This window comes from Camelina sativa, chromosome 14, assembly GCF_000633955.1.
Source record: "Camelina sativa cultivar DH55 chromosome 14, Cs, whole genome shotgun sequence".
Taxonomy (NCBI): Eukaryota; Viridiplantae; Streptophyta; class Magnoliopsida; order Brassicales; family Brassicaceae; genus Camelina; species Camelina sativa.
Genome location: NC_025698.1, coordinates 24,197,658 through 24,207,773, shown reverse-complemented (window position 1 = coordinate 24,207,773; position 10,116 = coordinate 24,197,658). Strand labels below are relative to the sequence as shown.

Below are 10,116 nucleotides of genomic sequence, written 5' to 3'. Positions count from 1 at the left end.
GCGCCTCATGACAAAGATAGTTTAATATCTTCTGAAAATATGGAATATAAGTCCATGGATCTCTCTGAACAGATGGAAGTGGATGAAAGAGATGATGTCGATTCCAAGTGCTCAGAATCTAGAACTGATGAAGTTACAGCTTTTGGATCTCTAGCCTCTAGTGATAAAGATATGGTTGATTCTTCAGAGAATACTGAAAATGGTTCCAAAGAAGCTGACCATTCCGAATCTTGTACTCTTAAAGTTACTGATCTGGAACCGCAGTCAGCTTGTGATCTGTATGTGCCTGATTCTGGAGAATTCCTAGAAACTCGGACAGAAAAGGTTGCGGATATTGAACCAATGTCAGTTGATGAAATTGCTGGTGAGTCTGAATCCAGAGTTGGAGAAGTAAATGACGTAGAAGCCTGTAACATTACTAAGATTTCAGAAGAGAAAGCAGAAGAAGGAAGGAGAAGCGAGTCACTTGAGGCGCCAAATAATGTAATAAGTAAAGAAAAGCCTCGTGATGCCAAACCAAGAGTAGATGACCGTAGCACCACTGGTGATGCTGGAGTAGAATTGGAAATTACATATGATGAGAAACTGGATAGTACAGCAACTGAGATCATAGGGAACGGTACAGCTGAGGGAAACAGAGAGATAGCCACTGATGGTACTGAGAAGTCGGAACGTTCAACCAGCAAACTCAATAATGCAGTGCCCGGTGAAGAAGATATGGATGATTCTGATCTGGGGACTGTAAATGGTGGCTTATCGAAATGTCTAACAAGCAAGCCAGTGGTGGGTCATGACAAGTTTACAAATGTTACGAAATCTTCTCATAATAAGGATTATGGAGAGTCTGCAGATAAGCCAGAGAGAGTAGTCAAACTGGTTACCTATTCTAAGCGTAAGTTAGCTGACAAAAAACACATGGTTGATTCTAATGAAGACTCCCAACAGAAGGTTAATAATAATGCTGTTGATACTAAAACTAAGGGTTCTCTTGACAAGTCGTACTCGGCTCCAAAAGATATGGAATCATGAAATGCGGTTCTACTGGTCTCCTTTCCAACTGAGGTAAAATATAATCTCTCATCTAAACTTATCTAGGCTTACAAACACCCTTAGCATTACTACTTATTCCCTTTATAAAGAACACCATTTCGTTTATACTTTTTTGGTTTTCTTGATTCGATTTAAGTGGGTTCTCTGGTTAATTCATGTCCAACACATGCATCTTCTTACCATGAGCAAAACTTACAAATGTTGATACACAAATACATACGCTTTTATCGCACATTTTGAGTTATCTCTTGATTGACTTGCAGAGATGATGAATAGCTAAATCGCTTTGGATATGTCCTTCAAAGCCAATGTACAGTGGTCATAATAGCCTAGCTGGTCAAATCCGTTTTAACCGGATCCGGTTAGCTAATTTAAGCTTCGATGTTAGAGTTTGATTAGTGGATATTGTGTAAACCTCATTCTCTTTTTCTTGAATATACCTTTTTCTTGAATATACCTTTCTCAGTCAAAATTTATGTTATTATGTAGTTTAACTAAATAAACTGTCTTTCATGTTTCATCATAGAACTAGAAAACGGTAAATTGTTTGCGATGGGTATTATCAACTTTACAAATTGTTGGTGCGGGATTCAGCACCCCCGACATACCGAGCTAAACCAGAAATACTAATTGATTAGTTAACCGGGAAACCGGTTAAGGGCTCGATTAGGTCAACAAGAAGTCAGTTCGGCCAAAGTGAAGCCTTGAAGAAGAAGGAGCCGACTTCCACTTCGGAACGGCGGCCGACTGAAGCAATGAGGCAGTTTTCCATATTTCACTTCGTCCGATAAGGAAAGTTAATATATTGTAATCTTAGAACATGTATAGACTTCTCCATTGTAAGGCATCCAGAATCGAATACAATAATCGAGTTCTCCTCTTGTTCTTAGCAATAAACCCTAATTCTTTTGAGTTCTACTTCTTTACTTTTAATTCCAAGGCTTAGATCTACTTTCTAGAGAGATAACTCTATTGAATTTGTTTCCCCCTTAAACATTACACAAAGGTAAAATTGGCACGGCGCAGTCGTGGTTTTGGTCAACGACAAGGGTAATATCGACTTTGAAAGGAGAAGTCAATGACTAAATTCATCAGTTGAAAGGCAGCGTATTAGCATCGTGATGATGATGGATAGAGAGAGTAAGAGATTGAAGAAGATAAATTGTGTTTGTGATTGATGATTAGCTTTCTGAGACAGAGAAACCAAGAAGAACGTACAGTGTTTTGCTAAACCAAAGGGATAAACCAAAATAAAACCAGAAATTGACCAAAGCTTATTAAACCAGAAATTGACCAAAGCTTATTAAACCAGACAAAGCTTAGTAAGCCAATTAATCGAAACTGTGAACCAGAGAATCCTGTCACACGTCCTCAAGCCCCTTCTCTCAATCTAGGGTTCGGGTTTCGATTCTGCAATTTTATTTTGTTCAACTCATGCTGCTAAGCCTCTCTTCGTAAGCCTTGTTCTCTATCCCCTCTTGAAGCCTCCCTTTCTTCCTCTTCTTCTTTTGAACTCGAACAACAACTTCGTAGGCTAAGCATGTCGTGATATTCCCAACTTGGACGAATAAGGGGATGGTGTTAGTTGGTCCCAGTCCCACAGATCAGATAAGCCACTCGATGCAGCGGATGCACAACGCCACTGTCTTAGATGAGGTCACTCTGAAAATATGCTTGATCAAGATCTCACGTGCTCTGCTTGATGCCGACGTTCCTAGAGTGCTCGTGGATAATATGGAGAGAAATATCCAGAAATTTATCAACGACGACCTTCCTCATGGATGCAGCAAAGCCGGAAAAACCATTCAGCGAGTGAGTCAGTGCTGCTACTCACAGAACACTAGTGTGTGTTTTTTTTTGTTGCTAATTCGGTTCTTCAGGCTGCCTTCAGTGAGATATGCAAGATGTTAGATCCTGGAAAATCTGGACTTGTCCTGCACACGAGTGTAGTTATGTTTATCGGATTACATGGTTCTGAAAAAGAAGCCGTGTGTGTCAATTATGTTCGTTACCACCGACAAAAGAGCTTCAACCCAGCTTTAGTTTCTGCTGACACTTTCACCCCCGGTGCATTGGATCGACTCAAGAACTTGGATGCCCAACATGGACACTCCCGGTTTACGGAAGGTACAAAAAAAACTAAGTCATGGTCATCCGTTTTTGGCTTGGTTTGGTTCAGTTCATTTTTTATGTCTACCCTATTAGAGATATATTACTTTCTAGCTAAAACACTTTCTAAATTCGCCTACTTTGTTGAACAATTGCTTTTAATTTTCAGCTACATGGAGTTAGACCCTACGAAGGTTGCGAGCGAAGGAATTGAAATGTTCAGAAGGGGGAATCGTAATCTCATAATTGTAGACACCAATAGCCGCCACAAACACTATACTTCATTGTTTGAAGAAATGAGCCAAATTGCCAAAACAATGGTTGTGTTTTTTTTATTTATGCTTGGTAGTTTCTTAGATTTTTGTTTTTGTTTGTTTGGTATGGTGTGCTAACAAAACGTGTGGGCCTTTTTCCATCTTAACAGAAACCAGACCTTGTTATATTGGTCATTGATAGTCGTATTGGTCAAGCTGCATCTGTTCAAGCTCAAGCATTCAAGCAAAGTTTTCAGGCTGGAGCTGTCATTCTCACTCATTTAATAGGCAACACAAAGGCCTGTGGTGCTCTCAGCTCGTTAGTTTTCCAATAATGAAGCTTCAGACCTTATTTTACATTTTTCTAATTTTGATAACAAAAAAAAAAATTCTTGTCACAGATTTGAATCTGACAACTAGATGTTAATTGTTTTTTTTCCCCCTCATGCATGTTGTTAAGTGTCGCAGCGGCGAGGTGTCCCATTTTCTTAACCGAAACAGAAGAGAAGGAAGGAGATATTTAAAGTATTTAATGTTAAACAATTCGTTGCGCGTCTCTCATGGAAGAAACTTTCCCGTAAGCCCACGAAGCTCGAGGTGACGTGTTCGATGGATAATCTGCAGCGTCTGATGAGGAACAGCCTCATGGGTCTTTTTTTAGTTTTATTTTTTTGGTTTTTGATTCCAACTGAAGGAGAAGATTAGGATTAGTAACCCAACAGTTTTCTCTATATTCCATTTAGTTTTCGGTTAGCTCATGCATGTTGGTTTTATTGGGTCTGAGTTGGTTTACACTTTTCGATATTGTATTTTTACGAGTAAAAGAAAAGGAAGAAATAGAATTAACTAGAATAACATCTACTTTTTAACTTCGAAAAATATTTTTTTATAAAACTTGGTTAAAAAGCAACTTATTACGAAACTACCATTACAAATTTTAGTCTAGTTTGGAAAAAGTTGTACACAATTTACAAAAATCTTCCATATATGCCCATTTGTCGTCGACAAAAGACAAATTTTTCGTAGATATTATATACCTAGTTACGGTAAACTTTTGATTTACTATTGAATCGTTTAGTTGTTTTGTAGATCTTTATGACAAATTTTATCTGCATATTTATTCTTGTAATGTTATCAATTTTATGTACATTGTTAAGTCGTATTTTCATTTTTAATAAAATGTTGTTTTACATAATTTATTTTGTATATTTGTATCAGGTTAAAATGATCTAAAAACAAAATAGCATATTTACAAAATGACTTAGAAAATGGTGATGCAAATAATTTGCTTCGGTTTATTTCAAACCAATGTTAATATCCAAAATATTTACATTGATCACGATAATTGATTTATCATTTTTATCAAATGATGTTAATTTTTTCATCAATTTATTGATGTATTTTTCTTGAAATATTTTTCTCAACGAAAACATACAAAAAAAAAAGAAGGGAAAGGCATAGTCGTGGTTTCGGTCACCAAAAAGGGCATTTTCGACTTTGCAGAGGGAGAAGTCAATGGATAGATTCACCCGCTGAAACGCAGCGTATTGCATCAAAAGCTAAAGATGAATCCTTTGCGCGTCTTCAGGTTTTCTAATTTTTTTTCTCTGAATTCGTCGGATCTCTCTCTCTCTCTCTCTCTCTCTCTCTCTCTCTCCAAGCCCCTTCTCTCAATCTAGGGTTAGGGTTTCGATTCTGCAGAGGTTTTTAAATTTCATTTTGTCCAAACACTTGCTGCTAAGCCTCTCTTCCTTGTTATTTATCCCCCTCTTGAGAAGCATCCGTTTCTTCTTCCTCTTAATTCGAAGAGCTTTGTAGGCTGAGCATGTCGTGAATCTCCCAAATTTCTGGTAACCCGATAAAAAAATTTAGTACATGCTGCTGCTCCTATCTTCTTCTTTGTGTGTATTCGTCTGGGCGTTCGAGTTCTTTCGACCAATTAGCTTTTAATGTTTTATGTAATTTTCGTGTTTTNGGGTTTTTTTTTTTTTTTTTTGAATTTGCATCTTCGTCTGGGTTTAGGTCTCCGCCAATCTAACTTTCATTGTTGTTTGTACCGCGTACGTTGGATTTAGGGTTCTTTTCGCGTTTTGGAATTTGAGTGTTTTTGGTTCGATTGGGACATTTTTACAATAGTTCGGGGACTTTTGTTATGCAAACGAGCCTCTGAATTTTGTATTTCTGTGATACAAATGCTCATGTTCATACCTGTCGTTGTGTTAATTTCAGGTGTTTATTCAAACTCCATTGACATTAAAAAAAAAAAAATTCGTTAATAAGTTAAAAGCAATGTATACCTCCGAAGGAGCCCCTGATTTTGTTGTTGACCAGGGCATGTATTACCCCGTTGATGCCAGTTATGGCTATTACTGTACAGGTAATTTAGTTAGATTTCATTTCTATATCCTCTTTGGTCTTAAGGTGTGGAGAGGAGTTTCCTAATCTTTATGAATTTTCAGGTTATGAGTCACCCGGTGATTGGGAGAACCATCAGATGTTTTTTGGTGTAGATGGTTCAGAAGTCCAATACACGGTACTAATCTCGCTCATAACAACTTTTTTCATTTAGAGTTGATTTGTTCACATACATTTTTCCTGTGTTAACATTCTATCTTATTTTTATAATTCAGGGTGGGCAGAATGAAAATTCTCCCTATATATGCTATACGCCTAGTTATGGATATGCACAGTCTCCTTACAATCCATTCAATCCTTATATTCCGGGTGCTTCAATAGGCGTTGATTCTCCGTTTGTTGGCCCTCAACAATTTTACTCTTTCCCTCCTTACCAGAGTGTTGCAACGTCACCTACTTTTGTTCCGTATGCTATTCAACCTGATACCATCTCGAATAACGTAACAAACTCTTTGGTAGAGACTGGTTCAGGTAATAGGGGTCGATCCGATGGGAGAGGATCCAGGCATAGAAATGACACTTCTTCTGGTGGGGTTCAGAGGAATGCTCCAAAACTCTCTGCAGTAAATTCTTTGGGAAAGATCCCAGACAAGCCAAGACCTAACTCTGGACAAAGTCGGCAGGGAGAAATGGAAAAGAGTGATTCTACTCCATCATCGGGACAAGCTCTCCAGGTATAATTTCGTATAAATAATTTATTGTTTTAATTTGTTTTGAATATTGGTAGTAGGAGGTTGTTGAATTAGAAAGAATCTTGGCTAGATGATTGTGATTCTAATTTCAGACATTGATATGCTTATTTGTTTAGTTCTAGGAGTAGTTTGTTGATCACTACAGCCACATATATCATTCTGATCTTGACTCATCTTTACAGGGTAGAGCTACTTCCGTTAGTGTTCAACCTGTTGACGTTGTTTCCAGTAGTAGCAGAGTATCGTCTTTTGGACAATTAGACACTGCTCCACCTGGACTTGATGGTTTTCCAAAAATTGCAACAAATAATACCAATCTTCGGCCCAAGATGTATGGTGGCTATGCAAATATAATTCCTGATAGAGTTAGTGAACAAAATCGAGGTCCAAGATCGAGAGGATTGGGGAATCAACTAATTGTCAAAGCTTATACAACAAAAGCTGGAAATGCTGATGCCGAAGGGAATATTGTGATCAATCCTTCTCAGTATAATAAAGAAGATCTCCGAATCCATTACAGCAATGCTAAGTTTTTTGTGATTAAATCGTATAGTGAAGATGATGTTCACAAGAGCATCAAATATAATGTCTGGTCATCAACTTTGCATGGGAACAAGAAATTGCAGAGTGCATATGAAGATGCTCAGAAAATAGCCTCCGAGAAGTCTTGTGAATGCCCGATATTCTTGTTCTTTTCTGTGAGTTTTTCCTTCTCTTGTCTTACATGCTAGCTTGTTTGTGATAAGCTTATTCTGATGCAGTGCTTGTCTTTTTAGGTCAATGCTAGTGGTTTGTTCTGTGGCATGGCTGAGATGACTGGTCCAGTTTCTTTCGATAAAGACATGGATTTTTGGCAACAAGACAAATGGAGTGGAAGCTTTCCGGTCAAATGGCACATCATAAAAGATGTTCCCAATAGCTATTTCAGGCACATCATACTACAGAACAATGAGAATAAGCCAGTCACCAACAGTCGAGACACACAAGAGGTCAGTTTTTCTACTAGCTCACTTCACACGCTTTGAAGATTCTCACATCTGGAGAATTTGCTAATATACCGTCTTCTTCTGCAGATAATGCTGAAACAAGGTCTGGAAGTGCTAAAAATATTTAAAGATCATATGGAAAGGACTTCATTACTGGATGATTTTGTGTATTACGAAAGCCGGCAGAGAGTCATGCTGGATGAGAGAACCAGGCTACCGTACAGGACCTTTATTAGCCCTTCACCATTACCCAGACCAGATCTCTCTGACAGAAACAAGAAAACCTCCTTGGGAGCCTTCAAAAAACCTTCAGTTATCTCTGAGGAAAGCGAGGAGGTTCGTGCAAAGTCAGATGGGAGTGAGGAGACCACTGTAAAGGAAGGTAATGAAGAAGATACTTCTCCCACTCAGAAGAAGATGAGCTCTCTCACGATTGACCCGAGTGGTACAGAATCTAACCCGACCACTGTTTCTCACCTGAACCAGAAGGGTCAAGCCAAGTCTAAACCGACCTCCTCTGGCTCTCAGAAGAAGATAGACCCCTCTGAAGTGGTTGATGCTTCTCTTTCTGATGACAGTGTCAAACAAAGATCAGTACCCATAAAAGTTGCTGATGAGTCTCCTGCAATCTTAACAGTCGGTACTATTCCTCTGGACACCAAGTCACTTCAGAAGTAAAACCACCCCGGGTTTGGCTTATTATCTGATTCCTGATATTTAAAATCATCTCCCTAAAATGTCAAAAGTTAATCATGCTTCATCANTGCTGGATGAGAGAACCAGGCTACCGTACAGGACCTTTATTAGCCCTTCACCATTACCCAGACCAGATCTCTCTGACAGAAACAAGAAAACCTCCTTGGAAGCCTTCAAAAAACCTTCAGTTATCTCTGAGGAAAGCGAGGAGGTTCGTGCAAAGTCAGATGGGAGTGAGGAGACCACTGTAAAGGAAGGTAATGAAGAAGATACTTCTCCCACTCAGAAGAAGATGAGCTCTCTCACGATTGACCCGAGTGGTACAGAATCTAACCCGACCACTGTTTCTCACCTGAACCAGAAGGGTCAAGCCAAGTCTAAACCGACCTCCTCTGGCTCTCAGAAGAAGATAGACCCCTCTGAAGTGGTTGATGCTTCTCTTTCTGATGACAGTGTCAAACAAAGATCAGTACCCATAAAAGTTGCTGATGAGTCTCCTGCAATCTTAACAGTCGGTACTATTCCTCTGGACACCAAGTCACTTCAGAAGTAAAACCACCCCGGGTTTGGCTTATTATCTGATTCCTGATATTTAAAATCATCTCCCTAAAATGTCAAAAGTTAATCATGCTTCATCATACAAGCCAATGTGGTATGAAGGGAGGGTTCTGTTTGTATAGATGAGAGTTGACTGGTTTGATCAAACGCCAAAAAAGAGAATTGTTGAGGTTGACTGGTTTGATCAAACACCAAAAAAGAGAATTGTTGAGGTTTACGGGTTTGTTGTTGCGTTTTTGTTATTTGGATATGGCCTGAGTATTGTTGTTACTTCTGAGTATTGTGATCCGAAGTTCATATGCTGTCCGCTTACGGTGTGTGTGTTTCTTTCTTCTTCTCTTTTCTACTGTAAAATCCTCATTTTGACTTTTACATCTGCCCTTTGTTTGTTTGTACTTTGTTCCTCCCAACTCAAAGAGTTTCAAATTGAATATTAAGTTTTTTTTTACACCTTGATGACATTCTTATATTATGGCATACCACCTAGTCTAATCTTAGTTTAACTCGTGTCTCCTATTAGGTAACTTAGTTTAACTCGTATCTCCTATTAGGTAAATTATCAGCTGACTGATTATATTTAATCGCATATTAAGTCACTTATATTGTTACTTGCAAGTGCATCTTTTGAGAAATATGTATTTCACTGTCTTCACTGAGAAGTAAAAAGATCGTATGAAACGAATGCAACAAAAACGAAATATTGTAAGTACTGATAGATATAAAAATATTTATAATGGACGAAAAATAATAAGCCATAGAGAGAGACATCATCTAAATGCATAAAAATCTCATCGCACAAATAAGGCTTCCACTAAAAGACCCTACAAGGGATGGCCCGATATACAACTAAATAAAAGGGCAAACCTTAACCATCCAAGTGTGCGCACGCTACTAACAACCATAATTTGAATCATATGCTTCTTCCACCACCGGAGAGCCATCAAGCAAACAATCAATTGGCGGGATCGTCAACGTCTCTTGTTTCCCGTAAGCATTCCAACAAAACGGATCATCAACTAGCTCACCTTCCTCGGGCAACAGCTCGACCTCCGACATCGTTATATTCGTGCAAGCGACGGTATCACTACATGCAAAATGAATCGGCGGACTTCTAACGTCGTAAGTTCCTTTGATGTTACGGTACTCCACATCGAAGACTCGAACCGCAGATGTCTCGTTGCGACACTCTTTCGATGAGCAGTAGTACTGGTCGACGATTATGCAGTTGAGGACGTTCTCCATTTGGATGTTTTCGAAGAGGAGGTTTGAGACGGATCCGGTTCCGCCTTGCCATGTTTTCACCCGGAGACCATTATCGGAATCGCGGATCGCCGTGTTTCGGACTGTTATGTTTGA

At 38.9% G+C, this 10,116-nt stretch overlaps 3 protein-coding genes across 10 annotated transcripts in view; all 3 read left to right on the top strand.

Annotated features, from left to right (window-relative positions):
• Positions 1–1,971, top strand: part of LOC104743939 (serine/threonine-protein phosphatase 7 long form homolog) — a 37,287-nt gene extending 35,316 nt beyond the window's left edge. For 4 of the 6 annotated variants that reach the window (XM_019235917.1, XM_019235915.1, XM_010463310.2 and 1 more), the window contains 2 exons: positions 17–1,062; positions 1,314–1,565. In XM_019235917.1, the coding sequence (XP_019091462.1) occupies positions 17–1,029 (1,013 nt within the window). In that variant the 3' untranslated portion in view covers positions 1,030–1,062; positions 1,314–1,565. The other 2 variants (XM_019235918.1, XM_019235916.1) reach the window with 2 other exon arrangements.
• LOC104743938 (signal recognition particle 54 kDa protein 2-like) lies at positions 2,452–4,241 on the top strand. Of its 3 annotated transcripts, XR_002035129.1 has the most exons (5): positions 2,452–2,862; positions 2,931–3,177; positions 3,329–3,479; positions 3,584–3,732; positions 3,874–4,241. XR_002035129.1 is itself a non-coding variant. In XM_019235921.1 (3 exons), the coding sequence occupies exons 1-3, from the start codon at positions 2,626–2,628 to the stop codon at positions 3,340–3,342; spliced, it is 498 nt and encodes a 165-aa protein (XP_019091466.1). In that variant the 5' UTR covers positions 2,452–2,625; the 3' UTR covers positions 3,343–4,241. The 3 variants fall into 3 exon arrangements, 1 of the variants encoding a protein (XP_019091466.1); XR_002035128.1 differs by having other exon boundaries at positions 3,584–4,241; XM_019235921.1 differs by having other exon boundaries at positions 3,329–4,241.
• On the top strand, positions 5,013–8,269 carry LOC104742313 (YTH domain-containing family protein 3; the record flags this gene model as incomplete). Its single annotated transcript, XM_010463306.1, is given in 7 exon segments — positions 5,013–5,263; positions 5,643–5,790; positions 5,873–5,946; positions 6,044–6,502; positions 6,703–7,218; positions 7,297–7,509; positions 7,594–8,269. Coding segments are annotated over 6 exon segments (1,941 nt in total). The 5' UTR covers positions 5,013–5,263; positions 5,643–5,702.

Bases quoted from the DNA above. Each gene is read 5' to 3' on its own strand.
- LOC104743938 (XM_019235921.1), top strand. From the start codon at position 2,626: ATGGTGTTAGTTGGTCCCAGTCCCACAGATCAGATAAGCCACTCGATG. The intron at 2,863-2,930 runs GTGAGTCAGTGC...TCGGTTCTTCAG, and splicing joins CCGGAAAAACCATTCAGCGA to GCTGCCTTCAGTGAGATATG.